This window comes from Aethalodelphis obliquidens, unplaced genomic scaffold (genome assembly GCF_003676395.1).
Source record: "Aethalodelphis obliquidens isolate GAN/ISIS:26980383/991018 unplaced genomic scaffold, ASM367639v1 scaffold7, whole genome shotgun sequence".
NCBI lineage: Eukaryota > Metazoa > Chordata > Mammalia > Artiodactyla > Delphinidae > Aethalodelphis > Aethalodelphis obliquidens.
Genome location: NW_020837951.1, coordinates 41,716,018 through 41,733,984, shown reverse-complemented (window position 1 = coordinate 41,733,984; position 17,967 = coordinate 41,716,018). Strand labels below are relative to the sequence as shown.

The 17,967-nt window shown below is 38.8% G+C and overlaps 1 protein-coding gene across 9 annotated transcripts in view; it reads left to right on the top strand.

The window, feature by feature from the left end:
• CEP78 (centrosomal protein 78) overlaps positions 1 to 17,394 on the top strand; it is a 38,909-nt gene extending 21,515 nt beyond the window's left edge. For 6 of the 9 annotated variants that reach the window (XM_027105649.1, XM_027105646.1, XM_027105647.1 and 3 more), the window contains 5 exons: positions 6,685 to 6,762; positions 7,974 to 8,140; positions 8,974 to 9,145; positions 9,468 to 9,515; positions 10,064 to 10,695. In XM_027105649.1, the coding sequence (XP_026961450.1) occupies positions 6,685 to 6,762; positions 7,974 to 8,140; positions 8,974 to 9,145; positions 9,468 to 9,515; positions 10,064 to 10,627 (1,029 nt within the window). In that variant the 3' untranslated portion in view covers positions 10,628 to 10,695. Of the gene's footprint in view, positions 1 to 6,684; positions 6,763 to 7,973; positions 8,141 to 8,973; positions 9,146 to 9,467; positions 9,516 to 10,063; positions 10,696 to 15,007 lie in introns of those variants that run through there. The other 3 variants (XM_027105648.1, XM_027105645.1, XM_027105644.1) reach the window with 3 other exon arrangements.
• Positions 17,395 to 17,967: the final 573 nt, after the last annotated feature.

Genomic DNA, 17,967 nt, shown 5'->3' with positions numbered 1-17,967 from the left:
TGACACTGAAACAGTATAGAAGGAGGTATAGTCTATACACAGAGACACAGTACATCTGCAGTGGGCAATATTAATTTAATTGTAATAATGGAAATAACTATCTTGGTTTGCAGCTTTTATTGTCAACTTGCATGTAATAACAAATAACTAACCATAACTATACTTAGTATGTATTAGTATTAACTTGGTATGTACTGAAATGTATTGTGTACTAGTATGTACTTAGTATATATTATGCTCTAAGTGTTTTTGCATATATTAACTCATTTAATCCTCTGAATAACCTTATGAGGTTGGTGCTAATATCATTCCCACTTTTCAGAAAAGGAAGCTAAGACAGGGAAGGAACTTGCCCAGACTGTACCTAATTTAGGGCTGAATTGAGGCTTTGCGTTTAGGCGCTCTGCCTGTTCTCTTAAACATTACTCCGTACTGACTCTCAAATAATGGAAGACTTAACTGCACATAGAACAGAATACAAATTTCAACTTTGAGAATGTAAAAGCTAGGTTTGGAAGGTAGACAGGAGGTAGAAAAAAGGGAAGATGGTATGAATGTCCTCGTTTTACAAAGCATGACGTTGAGAGAGTTTATAGTTGATCAACAATGTAGGTTTTTAAGTATATCACTACAAGTCAAAGAGATCATGAACAGTGGAATAACTAATGATGACATAACTTTACTGAGCAGTGTGGACATAGGAAAGAGTGTAAAGGAACTAAACCCTTACTTAGTAAATTAGAAAGTTAACAGATAATATAATGCCTCAAATTTAGTGAGAAAATAGTTATGTAAGAGTATTACTTGGAAATGGAGAAGAATTCAAAATAATGATAGTTGGGCTTCCCTGGTGGCGCAGTAGTTAAGAATCCACCTGCCAATGCAGGGGACATGGGTTTGAGCCCTCGTCCGGGAAGATCCCACATGCCGCAGAGCAATGAAGCCCGTGCGCCACAACTACGGAGCCTGCGAGCCACACCTACTGAAGCCCGCGCGCCTAGAGCCTGTGCTCCACAACAAGAGAAGCCACCGCAATGAGAAGCCCACGCACCACAAGGAAGAGTAGCCCCTGCTCGGCCGCAACTAGAGAAAGCCTGCAGGCAGCAATGAAGACCCAACACAACCAAAAATAAATAAATAATAATTTAAAAGTTTAAAAATAACAATAGTTGACTTAAACCTCGTAAAAAAAGGAAATCCAAACAGCCAGTAAACACGGAAAAGCGTACGACTTCATTAAGTAATAAGAGAAAAGTGAGTCAAAACCAGTGAAACTACATGCCAATCAGATTGACAAATACATAAATAAAGTGTGGTAGTATCAGGTACTGTAGACCTGGAGTACTATGGGAATCTTCTACCCTGCTTATACTGGAGTATAAATCAACACAACTACTTTGGAAAGCATTTAGCACTCTCCATCAACTGAAGGTATATAAATACCCCGTGACCCAGCAGCCCTCACCCCCGCCCTGTGTAAATGCACCAGGATAACCGGTACAGCAGGATTCGTGTGCATTATTTGCATTAGCACAAACTGAAAAAAATACAAATGTCCATTAAGAGTCAAAAATTAAATAAGGGCTTCCCTGGTGGCGCAGTGGTTGAGGGTCCACCTGCCGATGCAGGGGATACGGGTTCGTGCCCTGGTCTGGGAAGATCCCACATGCCGCAGAGCAGCTGGGCCCGTGAGCCATGGCCACTGAGCCTGCGCGTCTGGAGCCTGTGCTCCGCAACGGGAGAGGCCACAACAGTGAGAGGCCTGCATACTGCCAAAAAAAAAAAAAAAAATTAAATAAATTATGTGTATTCGTACAGTGAGAAAACTATCAAGCAATAAAACTGAATGAACTAGAGCTACAGGCAGCAATGTGGATGAATTTTTTAAACCAATGTTGAGTGAAAGAAATAAGATAGAAAAGACTTCATATACTATGATCCTCTACATAAAGTTAGATGTTGACAAAACTAAACTATTTTGTTAGGGATGCATGCAGGTTAAGGGAAATGATTGTCAAGAAATGAGGATGGTGTTTAACTGGGAAGAGGGAAGGAGCTTGTGATGAGAAAAAGATATGGGGGGTTTTTGAGATGCTGACAAGTATCAATACTTTCAGATTTGAGTGGTGGTTATGTAAGGATTCTCTTTTTATTTGACACATTGACAAGTTTTTTTCTGTGCGCTTCTCAGTACGCATATCGTATTTTACAGTTAAAAACCTGTTTAAAGAATCAGTCGCTTCTTGAGTGCTGGATGTGGGAGTGGGATGAGACCATTTCATTTTAAGCCCTTCACTACTGTTTGCGTTCGCATGTTCATTCATTCAGCATTAATTGAACATATTGTATGTACCAAGCACTCTTCTAACTTTATATGTGTTTTAATTCATGTAATCCTCACGAGAGCTCTGTGATATGGGAGCTTATCTCCATTTTATAGATGAGGAAGTTGAGACCTAGAGTTACAGAACTTGTCCAAGGTTATATAGCTAATGGGTAGGGCCAGGCCCATTTGCCTCAGAGAATCTGAATTTTTTAAATATAATCTAAAAGAGAATTTAATTACTAATTATAAGCAAAAAAATTGTACATTAAAGAAGATGACAAGTTTTCATCTATCCAGTTAGAAAAAAACATACAGTCTATCTTTCACACACATACATCTTGTATTGGCAGGGATTTTCCTTATTAAGCAATTATTTATTGACCGTCTACTTTGTGCTAGGCACAGGTGCTGGGGATAAACACTGAATAAAATACACTCCGTTCTTCAAATAACTTGCACTCTAAGTGAGGAAGTAAGCCAACAGTTATAGTGGAAGTTATATACCAAGTGATACATCACTGATGGCAGTATAAAATCTTAGAAATCTTTTGGAAAGAAGTTTGGAGATAGGTACCTCAGAGCCTTAAAAATGTTCATTTGCTTTGATCTCAAACTCATTTTTATGGATTTATTGCAAGAACGTCATTCTCAATATGGAAAAAGCCTTCATGCATAAAAACGGTTATTTTGTCTTATAATATTGAAAAGTTGGAAAGAATTTAAATGTGTAAAATGGTTAACCAGTAAACCCACTCAGTGGAATATTTTGTAGCCCACAAAAAAAATCAAGGTTATGAATCCCCTTATTATATGAGAAATGATTTATTTCAATGTTAAATGGAAAAAAGTTGAACATAAAATTTAATATACAATATGATGGGAGCTTTGTCCCAGAAAAATCACCCTAGCCGGTGTACAGAAGGGAGGAAGGAGAGCAGATGACAGGAAGGAAAATTATTCCAAAGCCTTATCATTAGTCTTACTTAAGTAATAGAATATCAAGCAATTTTACTTTCTAACTTTTTTGGTTCCATATTTCCATGTAAGGGACATGAATTATGAATACTTTGTAGGAGGAGGGTACACTTTTTCACAAAAATTTAACACTGTGTTCTAATTCCCTCCACTAGAGGGAGAAACTATTTCATGTAATTGCACTTTGATGTGCTATTTAGAACCAGTCAGGAATTTTTAGTCTACTTTCCTCTGACTGTGGTGAGGTTTTTTTGTTTGTTTGCTTATTTGTTTAGAATTTCTTTGAAATCAGTTTTAGAAGATTTATTAAACCATTATATAAAAGCAGAGGAATTTTGCAATTTTTTTCCCTTTTTCGCCATTGAAAACTTGGCTGGCTTTAGTAATGAAACATTAAAGAATTTGAAGTTATTAGACTGTCAATTTTTAAAATGTGTTCTAAATATAAAAATATATGTTCAGGGGCTTCCCTGGTGGCGCAGTGGTTGAGAGTCCGCCTGCCGTTGCAGGGGACACGGGTTCGTGCCCCGGTCTGGGAAGATCCCACATGCCACGGAGCAGCTAGGCCCGTGAGCCATGGCTGCTGAGCCTGCGCTTCCAGAGCCTGTGCTCCACAATGGGAGAGGCCACAGCAGTGAGAGGCCCGCGTACCACAAAACAAAACAAAACAAAAAAAAAAATGTTCATTGAGCAAATTTTTGAAAGCAATGAACAACTTATTGAGGGAAATAAAAGCCACCTCTGCATGTACACACACCTGATCTGCTCTTTTGTCTTAAAAAAGTATGAAAAATACTTTGTCTTATCACTAAATACTCTTCTACATCAGAGAATTTGATGAAGCTTATGCACCATCTCCCAGGAAAAACGCACAGATATATTTTGAATGTAGAACTCCTGAAGCCCATTCATTAACTCTGGTTGAGACCTGTTGTCATTCTTTTCTTAGTGGCTTCATAGCGCATTCCTTCATACGGTGAGCTGTTTTTGTTTAAACCAATCCCAATTTGGAGGCTCTTAGCTTTCTTCTAGGGTTTGGTTATAAACAATCTTATGACATCATGTTGGTACATAAATCTTTGCCCACATCTTTGATTTCCTTAGGGTATACTCCTGATGTAGGATTGTTGTTAGGTACCAAAAGCCACTCTCCAGAAAGTGATACCAGTTCCTCTCCCAATGATGGCATATAATAGAGTTCCTCATTCTTTAAGTGATTGTTGAAAGCAGTTAAAATGTATAAATATACCGTACTGTTTTCATAAGTATAGGTATTCTGATTGTGTATCGCTGCATAAGAAACCATCCCGAAACAGTGGCCTAAAACAATGACAATCATTTATTTTATTCACGAACCTGGAGGTTGAGTAGAATATTAATTCTTTTACTACACTCCTACTGACTGCAAACAGTACCTATTTTACTAGCTCACAGTTCCATAGGTCAGAAGTCCAGGCACAGCGTGACTGGGTTTCCTGCTCAGATACACACGGGAACATGTGGGTTCCTTCCTGAGAGTGTTAAAGCATGTGAAATTTAAGTGTAAGACATTGAGCCCCAAACGATGGATGTTCACCATAGTTTGTGTGGGTCACAGAGCTGAAATCAAGATGTCAGTCTGGCTGTGTTAGCATCCAGAGGCTCTGGGAAAGAATGCCTCCAAGCTTCTTCGGCTTGTTGGCATAATTCAGATTCTGCAGTTGCAGGACAGAGGTCCCCATTTCCTTGCTGGCTGTCAGTCGGGGGATGGTCTCAGCTCCTAGAGGCCTCTCGCTTGCCTTCCCTGCTGCAACATTGGACTTCTTTAGAGCCAGCAATGGAGCGTCTCCCTCTTGTCCCTTTTGTACTTCAATTCAGGAAGAGTTCAGGTCTTTTTTTTTTTTTGTGGTATGCGGGCCTCTCACTGTTGTGGCCTCTCCCGTTGCGGAGCACAGGCTCCGGACGCGCAGGCTCAGCGGCCATGGCTCACGGACCTAGCCGCTCCGCGGCATGTGGGATCTTCCCGGACCAGGGCATGAACCCGTGTGCCCTGCATCGGCAGACGGACTCTCAACCACTGCGCCACCAGGGAAGCCCTCAGGTCCTTTTTATGGGGTGCCTGATTAGGTCACATCCACCTAGAATAATCTCCCTATCTTAAAAAATCAACTGATTTTGAACCTTAGTTATATCTGCAAAATCCCTTCACCCCAGCACCTAGATTTAGGGTTTGATTGGATGATTGGAAGGTTTGTGTACTTCAGTAAGTAGGAGTCTTAGGGGCTCTTACAGAATTCTGCCTATTGCAAGCAGTGTCCCCACTTCAAGGACCTGAGTGTCTTAGTTCTTCAAACTCATAAGAGAGTTTATCAGTATTCATTTTATTTCATTGACCTTGGTGATGGGAAGACTACCACCTCCGTGAACAGGAATGGCACCCAGCTTCCTGAGTTCCCAGTGTGGCTCTGCTACTTAGTGGTGTGACCTTGGCTGTTACCCTACTTCTCTGCCTCTGTTTTCCTCATCTGTAAAATAACATGGAGCTAGTGATCATTCTTTCCTCGTAGGGTTTTATTGGTTTTTTTAATATAAACTTATTTTATTTATTTATTTTTGGCTGTGCTGGGTCTTCGTGGCTGCTCGTGGACTTTCTCTAGTTGCGTTGAGCGGGAGCTACTCTTTGTTGCAGTGCACAGGCTTCTCACTGCGGTGTCTTCTCTTGTTGCGGAGCACGGGCTCTAGGCACACGGGCTCAGTAGTTGTGGCACATGGGCTCTAGGGCGTAGGCTCAGTAGTCATGGCACACAGGCTTAGTTCCTCCGCGGCATGTGGGATCTTCCCGGACCAGGGCTCGAACCCTTGTCCCCTGCACTGGCAGGTGGATTCTTAACCACTGTACCACCAGGGAAGCCCCCCTTAGGGTTTTGATGATTAGATTATTTAATGCCCAGAGAACTCCAGGAACAGTGCTTGACTGTAAATTGCTTTAAAAGTGATTACTTTTTTTAAAAAATGCTTTTGAATCTGCAATTATGCAATTCAGTTATGTTAAGCATGTTCATTAATAGGACTTCCTACTATAAAGAGATCCACAAATAAAAATAGAATTTTTCTTTCTTGGTCTTAACTTTTTATTTCTGACTTACTATGTTATACGCATATGGCTTTTATGGTGGGCTGCCACAAATTTATGTTGGAAAGAGTGGGATTTAAATAAATCTTTACTATGCTAATTTGATAGATTTTGATAATTCATTTCACTAGCATGGTATGATATTACCAATAGCAGACTAAAATCTGAGTTCACTTCTGGCTCTGCCCCTAAATCCTGCTGAGACCTATAGCTGGAAAGGCTTTTGGATATTATACTACGCATTATCATAATATTTACTCTGTTTGTTTAGGAAAAACTGGAGGAGTGCCTAAAGCAGTTAAAGGAGGAAAGAGTAATAAGACTTAAGGCTGATAAACGAGTCAGTGAGGTAAACAAGTTTCTTCTTATACTTTTGAGAGTGTTTTGGTTTTATTTTGATTAGATTTTAAGCCATATACACATAGTTTGTATGTAATATGTTGTAATATGTATATAAAACTGTAATATGGACTTTTGCATTTACTGGTATTTAATGATCTATATTCCAGAAAGCATATTTTTTAAAATGTGAAAATTTGGTTTTGTGTGTGTGTGTGTGTGTGTGTGTGCTTTTATATGACATTAGCTTATTTTCTGTTCATGGTTCTTTGATTCAAGAAAGCACTTTTTGTGCATATACTGTATATACAGTAACATAAAAGACATGATGAGACTCTCCTGGCAATGAATTAGGAAAGGGAATCATTTAAATAAATTTAAGATATTGGAAAACTTCTAAGAATGCAATGAAAGATAAAAATATATACTATGATAATTACATTAGGTAATGTACATGAAAGCAGGGCATAATCTAAAAAGTTCTATATAAATATAATTTATCACAGGGTGAGTGTACGGAGGAATTTTTGAAAGTGCATCCATTGGATTGACAGACACTCATTCAATAAATGTTGAGCACCTGCTTATATAAGGCAAAAGGGGCATCATGAACATAATGGCCTTTCTGAGAAATACTAGAGTTGAGCTTACAGGGGGTTTTAAGTGCATAGATGATGAGCGGAAGGGGAAGAGTGCACGAGGGTGAATATTTTCAAGAAGCCAAAGAAAATATTGGTGATCCTACATTTAATAAATTGGGTTGGGTATGATTTAGGACTTTTAAACGTAAGCATTAGATATTTTGCTCACTAAAGTTAATTCTTAACATTCAGCAGAGTTGTAATATGTTTTGTCCAAATAATTCTATATTTCATTTTCTAATTTAAGGGAAACTTAAAGCAGGTAATTTTCTAATGTGGAATGAGTCTTCAGTATGATTTTAACCAGTTAGAAATGTGATCTTTTGTGAAAGTTCATTAATAAAATGATAACTTTGGTTTATTTATATACCACCTAAGCGTTATATAGGAAACTTTGTTGGGTGCCTTTGGGTTTTGGTTATTATGTGATGCGGTCTCTGTCTTTACTGGTGGAGAGTTAGGTTAGTTACAAATTAATTACATTTTGAGTGTTTTAGTTTTGTTCCTTGAAACTAGACAAGGCTACTTTTGATGACAATGAGAAAAAATCATGTCAGACATTTTCAGTTTTCTTTTATAGCTGGAACATGAAAACGCCCAGTTAAGAAATATAAATTTCTCTTTGTCTGAAGCCCTTCATGCCCACTCATTGACAAGCATGATCCTGGATGATGAAGGTGTTTTGGGCAGCATTGAGAATTCTTTTCAGAAGTTCCACGCTTTCTTGGATCTCCTTAAAGATGCCGGGTTAGTTCATTTCTCTTCATGGCATTCTTCTCTTTGTGACTCTAATGGTAGTTTGCTGAGGAACTGGAGCAGTTTTCATCACTTCCATGGGCATATTTTGTGTAATTATAGGTAATATGGTTGACTTTTTAAAATGAGGAATTAAATTTTTTAAGAACTGCAGATAGGGGAGCCTGCTTTGGTAGAGTGGGGAGCCCGTTATAGAAGAGTAACCTGTAGACAGAGTAATTAGTAGGTATAGTTTTTTGTAAAGACTAAATTGAAGGCAATTTTCATTGAAAATATTTGGGAATGCATAAGAATTTTCCTATCTTTTACTTATTTGCTTGTTTGATAAGTTTAAATTAAAGTTATTTTTGTCTTAGACATAAAAATTAGTATTAATCTGCAGAGAAGATATAGGTTAGTGGTTCTCAACTGGGAGCAATTTTGCTGAAAGAGGGAAGTGGAGATTAATAGTTGATGGAGTGGTGTTTTGTCAGTGAATGAATTGGTGTTGGGAAGGAAGGAACAAACACAACTGGAGGAAAGGTGGTAAAGAGGTGTGGGAATGGAGGTGTGACAGGCAGTGGACGAGGTGCGTGGTAGATGTTGAAGCTGCTAGTGAGACAGTGTTTAAAATGGAGCGGTAATAGGTAAGGAGATGGGATGTCCTAGAGGATGAATCTGGAAAGGGCTGAGAATTTGGGGGAGAGAGAGGTTTGTAGTCAGGGGTAGGATGTTGACTTTTAAGATTTTAGAAGTATTTCATGATTGTAGGTCCAGGGAAATCTAAACTGCTCTTACGTGATTATAATAACCTTTGTCTTTTCTCCTTTCCTCCTCTGGTCCAGGCTTGGGCAGCTGGCCACAATGGCTGGTATAGATCAGTCAGATTTTCATTTACTAGGTCGTCCCCAGATGAATTCTACTGTTAGTAGTCCACCTAAAGAAGAAAAGAAGGCACTTGAAGAAGAAAAATCAGAATCAAAACAGGGTGCCCCAGGACAAATGCAAAATATCCAAGTAAGTGGACAGAACAGCACTTAAGGATTCTAAGAGTGATTAGCAAAAAGGAAATGACCAGGTCAGGGAGAAAACAATAATGGTCAGTCTCTAATAGTTCACATGCTCGGGAACTAGAAGACTCTGGAGTCCTTTCCAAATCTGAGATTAGTAAATATGTGCCCATTTCATGATACTGTATTGTTGTAAATAAAAAAACTGGAAGTTCTTTAGAAAATTTATGAGTTAAAGCAAACTATTCTTAATGAAGAAAGAAACCATTAGAGAACATATTCCAAATTTTAAATTGTATAAATGTCTATTCTATTCATATTTTATCTAGGTTTCTATTTGTATGCAGTCAGCTTACAATGAAGGAACACTAATGAAGGTACACGTACTGATATAGATAATTTTTAAAATAAGTAATTCAGACATACCTAATAGGTAACATATTATAGTGACTCCCCTGGTCATGGGAATGGGAGGGGAAACCTGTCACCTATTCCTCCAGCCTCACTTGGAGCCCCCTTCTCCCACCTCAGCCAATCTCAGACTGGTCTTGGGAACTGAAAGCTTGAGAACACAGTCTGGTCACAAACTATATACTGTTTACATGTGCCTGGAGGATAGAAAAGAAATTAATTTTCTTACAGAGTAGGGTTTATTTTTAGTGAGGGAAAGGAAATGGGTAATAACTACCCCAATCACCAAAGTCTGAAAATATAGCGGACATAGCCTTGGCTATAGCTAGGTTAAGTTGAGAATCACTTGGCAAGATATAATTAGAAAGAAACTGGCTCTGAAATCTTCTGAATAATCAATTGACTGTCTTAATAATAATATCGCAGAGTAACATTGAAGTTTTGAACTCTTCTTTTTAATGGTTGGCTTTGTTCATCACTGAATTTTTGTCTTGTCTTTTGTTTTTCCTTCCAGTTTCAGAAAATTACAGGTGATACTAGGATTCCTTTGTCTCTCGACTCCTTCCAGGTCCCAGTCTCTACTCAGGAGGCCTTAGAAACTTCCAAAGATAACCTGGGGTTCCCAGTCACAGAGCAGCGGCAGGAGTCTTTTGAAGATTTCATTGCTAGAACATGTCCTCCTTCAGCAGATGTCATTTCTGGAACTGGAAGTCAAAGAAAAGAAGAGGAGTTATCTAGAAATAGCAGGTCTTCTTCAGAGAAAATGACCAAAGCAGGTGAATATACCAAAAAATACTCTGCTAAGAAACAACCTGGGAAGGACCTGCATTCCTCCTCCGACTCACCTGTAAAGCAGAAAAACAAAGAAATTGGGCAAAATAATTCTTTGGTTAATAAAGCAATTAAAAGTGAGTCTTCGAAAAAACACATTTCTGTTAAGAAAGAGAGTAGAATAGTGACTGTTTCATCAAAGACAACTAAAAGTAAACGCAGTCTACTAGAACATTCTGAAAGTGATACTCTTGGATCTAATTGTGAATTTCCAGAAAGCATCCATACTCTATCACGCCTAACATAGGTCTAAATCTTTTAAAATTATGTTTTTGCCTTCAAATTTTAATAAATTACTTATGTTTTTAGTATAGCCTATGGTATTTTAAAATACTTGACTGGAAGCCATTAGAGAAAGATTTATCTCTACTTTTTTATTATAATGAAAGTTTGGGTGTATTTTTCCTTGTGACAGTTTGCACCATTCTTCAGCTAGTGTTTACTGAGGGCTTCATATGTACAGTAATTTTCTGGGTGCTATTGCTTTCAGCAGTGAACAAAAAAAAGCCTTTACTCTCCTGGAACTAACACTCTGGTGGGAGAAAACATAAACAACAAAGCAGTGTAAGGGGTAAAAAGAGATGGGAATAATAAATGGAATAGTTTTACCATTTGGTTAACTGTCAAACTATTATAAATCGTATGGCCAGAAGCCATTGACATATTTTAATTCACAATAACCAGAGAGCATCAAACAATTTACCAAGGCACTTAACCGTGGTTATGGATTACAGCAACGCTTGAGGTAGGGAACTGTTACCATCCCCATTTACAGATGAGGAGTCTGAGGAGACATTATGTGAGTTGCCCAGAATTACACAGCTGTAAGTGGGAAGCTGGGATGTGACCAGAACCCATGCTCTTTTTTTTTTAATGTATGGGCTTTATTATGTTTCATTTGTTTCTGATTTATTATGTTTCATTTGTTTCTGATTTATGTGATTTTTTTTTAAAGATTTTTTTTGATGTCGACCATTTTTAAAGTCTTTATTGAATTTGTTACAGTATTGTTTCTGTTTTATGTTTTGGTTTTTTGGCCGCACGGCATGTGGGATCTTAGCTCCCCGACCAGGGATCGAACCCTCACCCCCTGCATTGGAAGGCGAAGTCTTAACCACTGGACCACCAGGGAAGTCCCCCTTATGTGATTATTTTTATGAAAATTTTTTAAAATTTTATTTTTTATTGACGTATAGTTGAATTACAGTGTTGTGTTAATTACTGCTGTACAGGAAAGTGACTCAGTTATACATTTATATACATTCTTTTTCATATTCTTTTCCATTACGGTTTATCACAGGATATTAAATATAGTTCCCTGTGCTATACAGTAGGACCTTTTTGGTTTTTTTAAATACATCCACTTTTTTTAAATAAATGTATTTATTTATTTTTCATTTTTGGCTGCATTGGGTCTTCGTTGTTGCGTGCGGGCTTTCTCTAGTTGCAGTGAGCGGGGGCTACTCTTCGTTGCAGTGCACAGGCTTCTCATTACCGTGGCTTCTATTGTTGTGGAGCACGGGCTCTAGGTGCATGGACTTCAGTAGTTGTGGCACACAGGCTTCAGTAGTGACTCACGGGCTCTAGAGCACAGTCTCTGTAGTTGTGGTGCACGGGCTTAGTTGCTCTGTGGCATGTGGGGTCTTCCTGGACCAGGGCTCGAACCTGTGTCCCCTGTATTGGCAGGCGTATTCTTAACCACTGCACCACCAGGAAAGTCCCATGTAGGGCCTTTTTGTTTATCCATCCTGTATATACACCAGTTTGCATGTGCTAATCCCAAACTCCCAATCCAACCCTCTCCCACCCCCTCCCCCTTGGCAACCACCAGTCTATTCTCTATGTCCCTGGTTCTGTTCTGTTTCACAGATAGGCAGAACCCAGGCTCTTAATTACTTTGTTATCCTCTTTCCTTGTTAAGAGAGGAAGGGTTTAAGGAAGGCACCGAGAGAGAAGCCAGTGAGCACTAGAAGTGCAAAACAGTGGGGCTGTCAGAAAGCACACCTGTCTCCTTCCCCTATCGTGAGCAGAATTTTTAAACGGCAGAGTATGTAAGAGTATGTGATGACACATCTCTGGATTAAATTGTGTCTCCCTGGTAAACATGCACAGATAAGTCTTTAGTTCAGCCAGACTGAAAGGTGAGATCAGAGAAAAGCTGGAGTGTCAGATTTCTTCTAGAAGGTCCTGCCTGATTGTTACTAAGAGGGCTACTACAGTTTAGTTCATTAGTCATGTATTGAGTGTTAGAGGAGTGAAACAATGAGCAAGATGTACTTTAGCAGTGGAGTGAGAGGGGAAGACGCACAGCAGATGTCTCATCCTGCACGTGACATGCTATGATGGGCATATTCAGGGCGTTTGGTCAGTGTTTGTGGAAGAAGAGGGGGAGCTGTGAGGCAAAGAAAAGTCATCGAAAGAGGCAGTCCCTAAGCTAAGTCTTAAAGGACTCGTGAAAAACTGGTGAGTCAGCCGGTGAAGGGAAAGGACACTCAAGGCAGAGAGGACAGCGGAAGTCCAGAGCCGTGAGTGTGCGAGGGGTGTGTTACAGAGCCACAGGCACAGGCTCTGGAGGATCAGTGAAGTGTCCCCAGGCAGTGGCAAATGCCCCTAAAGGAGGCAGCAAGGAGGAGAGCGAGTCTTAACCACCCATGTGCGTGGAGCTGGTTTCCTCAGAAAGTAGCTAAGAATGGAAAGGACAAGTTCAGGTGGCATTTTAGACTACTGACGTCAGTATGGATGAGGAATTTGAAGAAGCCTGGAGATAATTATGCCCCACTCTTCTGAGGAGCAGTGTTTTCTATTTTCAAGTGGGACTTTCACGCTGCCACCTCCTCTCCTGTCCCTACTGAAAGGTTTATAGGCCGGCAGAAGGGAGAACCTGGCTTAAGTAAAGTTAATCAGGTTTCTTTACTGTACAGCTTCTCGGGGCTGCTGTAGGCTAGTGTTCATTCTGGATCATCACAGCAGGCGCATGGTACACAGCCATCCTCAAATATATTTGATTGTAGAGTCCTTTTTTAATAGAAGTGTCTAACAACTGGTTCCACCAAACAGCAGTTTGGTAACTTCTAGACCAGGTAATAGCAAGAAGAAAGGGGTCTGAAATAAGGTATAGATGAAGGGAGGAAATAAGTTCTAATTGTATTTAGAAAATTACAAGCAAGACTTGGTCTTGGGAAGTAAGGAAGAAGTAGGAGGCAGAGGCTGGACCCCCATCTGTGTGACTAAGGTTGGGTGGTGGTATCATTGAGTTTGGAAATAGGGAATAAAGAACTGAATTGAGGAAAAGACTTTACTTCTGGACATGTTGAATTTTAAAGCACCTGTAGAATTCAGGAGATAAACTGGTAGATAACTGGATATGCATGTGAAGACATGGAAAGATAAAAATTTGAATGTCATCAGCACATATAAGCAGTCATTAAAATCATGAACATGGATGAGATTTCAGAGAATTGTGGGTACTGTCAAAGTTTAGGTAATAAGCAGAGAAAGAATTCTGGGAAGGAGAGAGGTGATAGAGTTTCAAGAAGGAGGAAGTAGATGACAGTGTCATACTTCAGAGACTGTAAGTGTCCATTGGATTTGGGCAGTTAGGTCCCCAGTGACCTTAGAGCAGTTCAGTGAAGTGGTGGACAAGAAAGCCAGATTGCAATAAATTGAGGGTGTAGGGCAGCCAGGCAGGGCTAGTGAAGACAGTGGGAATAGGCTACTCTGAAGGAGTTTGGATGAAAAGAGAAAATAATTAGCAAAAAAGAATTTTTTAGAATGAGAAGGACTTATATTTTATATGTTGAAATGAAGGAACCGATAAAGAAGATCCTGAAGATGTAGATAAGTAACTTAGAGAATTGGGGAAACATGGAAATATGGATAAGAAAAAAACCTTGCACAGTATATAAAAAGCACTTATATCCTTCGAGTTGGATGGATACTGGTAAGTTTGGGAGGAAATAGAGGTAAGAAGAGATAGAAGTTAAATGAGTTTATACTGATAGCCTCAGTTTTCTTTGACACAGATTTTTCAGAGACATATATACACATACATAATTATAGTTTTAAAATTCATATTTACATGTTTTATTGATCATTTGAAGTGATTCCATTAAAAATTATAAATATGGATACTTTGCTGCTTAATATGTACAATTTCAGTACTTCGTTAAACTTTCAATACTCAACCTAAAGCAATGTCACTTAATTGAACTTAAATATTTTCATTTGAGTTAGAGTTTATGAGCATGTACTTTTACTGAGAAATTACTGTGTACCTTTGCTGAGTGTTTACCAGAGCATACGCAATCTATGCAAACAGGAATTCTGTTTTTTTTTTTAAACAGTGTCAGATGTGATACAGTAGCAAAGAGCTTGTCATCTTGCCCTAAATATGCCATAATTACTTTTGGTCAAAAATTACTGTTGTATGCATACCCAATACTATGGCCAGGAATCAGTCTAATTTCAAATGGATATTTACAAAATAATCCCTAATCTCAAAATAGTAACACTTGATTTTCAGAAGATCAGCAAGATGGTTAATTTTTTAGAAGATCCTGATTATAAACTACATACGAGAACTTAAGGTTTAACATGGATCACTGAACACATTCTTTTACTCTTCCAGAGTCCCATTGAAATGACTGGAGAAATATTAAAACAAAAATAAATTAATAGCAGAGTTGGAAAACCAGAAAATGAACAATGTGGACTTCCTAGAAGATAAAGAGCAGATTATTGAAAGATGAGTTAATTGAAGAGTGGAACAGCTAAGCCATTCCAATCACCTCTTTGTGGAGTACCTAATTATGGAGCTTGCCACCAGGCTCAGGCTAAGAAAGCAGCTCTCTGAAGTGGGGGTCCTGACACAGGAAACACTGGGATTGGATAACAAGGGCATTATCCAAAATGACTCCAAGCAGGAACCGAAGATAAGCTGCCACACTTCTGGTTACGGTGACCTGCCACTCCCTTTATAATCACCAGAGTGCCCATAATCAGAATTTGTATTCATTGAAAGTGAACCAGAATTCTCATTTGGCTGAGGAAAAGCACTTCAAACCTTAGTCTTAGGCCCTCATCTATAAATATGCCAAGAATCATCAAATTTGAAGAAAACCACTAACATAAAAGGAGACACCAAATTAAAACAAAGTAACCTGTTCAAGAAAGTAGTTACTAGAAGAAACAGAAGAAGTTTAAAAATTAGTACAATTAGGATCTTCAAAGAGTCATGGGGATGTTGCATCCATAAAGAATAGGATGCTAGGAAAAAGATACTTAGTTTTTGGAAATTAAAAATACGATTGTGAAAACAGAACATTCAGAAGATGGACTAGATAGCAGAATAGATTCAGTTGAAGCTTGAATTCATGAAATGGAAGATCTGATTGAGAGATCCCCTTAATATGCATTGCAAAGGGATGAAAGATAAAAGTTATGAAAAAGAAAGACTAGAAGAACACGGGAGTTGGCATACAGTAAGTGCACAAATATTTGTTATATAAGATAGTGCAGATATCAGTATGAGCAATGAATCCATGGAAGATTTTAAATCAAAGGAACTGATGATGCCATGTGATCTGTGTTTCCCCTTTATAATCACCATGGATGCCTATAATAAGGAAAAATCTAAGTAAATATTATGCTTATATAAAAATGAAGTGAGCTAAAATTCTAGGCTTTAACATGAATGGAGGCAGGATATAGAAAGTGGAACAGTGTTCAGGATCTTGTCTTATTCAAGGCAAGAATATAGTGTTTACCTCTAGGTGTTGATAGAAAAATATATTTAAGTATATTTGAAGTGAAAGGCATATCAGTAAGGACAGGTTATGTGACGATACTTCAGCCGCAAGCCTGAAATCTTAGTGACTTAAAGCAACATTGGTTTATTTGTGCTCATTCTGTATGCATTTGGCAGATTGGCTAGAAGCCCTACTCCATGTCCCCCTCAACCTGGGAGCCAGCTGACAAAGCATCACTCTTTGGAACATTGCTTGTTACAATACCCAAGCAAAAATAGATTGTGATGCAACATACCCTGACTTAAAGCTTCTGCCTAGATGAACGCATGTCACTTCTCACATTTCATTGGCCAAAGAAAATCACATGGCCACGGCTGAATTCAACTGAGCAGGGAAATGCAGACTTACTGTGTGCCAAGACAAGGAGAGAGAGAAGCAAATATACGTCAACAACTTTAATAGCCCCCAAACCACCAGGAAAGGGGGGATGGAATTTAAAAATCCAAGAAAAGGCAGGAAAGAAGAAAGAAACAAGATAAATAGGAACACACACGAACACACACATACAGACGGTAGCAAGACCAAATGCTTTTCTCACAATAAATGTAAATTAAATTCTGGAATTCCTTAAGCTTGAGTAAAAAAACAACTATGTGCTATTTGCAAAAAAAAAATCTAAAAGACTTTCATGGATTATAAAGAAGTAAACGAGCATACCAGGCAGATGCTAATAAAAGTGTATGTGACTATGTTAACCTCAGAATAAACAATAAATAGGACTCAAGATGAAAACCATTAAGTGGGAGAAAATAAAAGCATTTCGGCTGATAAAAAGTATAGTTTTGCAGAAAGATTATTTGAAATCGGACCTGCAATCTAAAAACTCAGTTTCAAAATGTATAGAGCAAAAACAGAAATACAAGGAAAAGTGAGCAAACCAATTATGAGAGAGACTTTAACACATCTCTCTTCCAAATCAGTGGATCTACTGCTACTCACTAAATAAGAAAATACTGACAGAACCAAGGGCTGGTGAGGATGCAAAGTAACTGAAATTCTGGTGGAAACACAAAATGATGTAGTCCCTCAAAACAGATTGGCAGTGTCTTTAAACATAACCAGCAGTTTCACAAGTTACGTGAAAACTTATGTTCATGTAAAAACATGTATGTGGTGTTTATAGCAGCTCTGTTCATAATCATCAAAAAGTCTTCCTAAAGGTGGATGGATAAACAAATGATGGTGTGTCCACACAATGGAATACTACTCAGCAATAAAAAAGAATAAATTATTAATACATATGTCAACTTGGATGAATCGGAAAGTCATATGCTAAGTGAAAGAAGCCAAAAGGTTACATCTTGATGTAATCTCAAAAGGTACATACTTTATGATTCCATTTATGTAATATTCTTTTTTTTTTGACTGCATCGGGGCTTAGTAGCAAGATGCGGGATCTTCACCAGGGCACGTGGGCTTCAGAGCGCGTGGGCTCTGTAGTTTGTGGCACACGGACTCTCTAGTTTAGTTGTGGTGCATGGGCTTAGTTGCCCCATGGCATGTGAGATCTTAGTTCCCCGACCAGGGATTGAACCCGCGTCCCCTGCACTGGGAGGCGGATTCTTAACCACTGGACCACCAGGGAAGTCCTATTTATATAATACTCTTGAAAAGGCAAAACGATAAGAGACCAGATGAGTGGCTGTCAGGGGTTGGGGTGGGAAGGTTTGGTTACAAAGAGGCTGTGCAAGGGAGTTTCAGTGATGAGCTGTTCCTTGTTCTGGTTGTATTGGTGGTAACATGAATCCATACTTAAGTTAATTTAAGGGAACTGTACCCC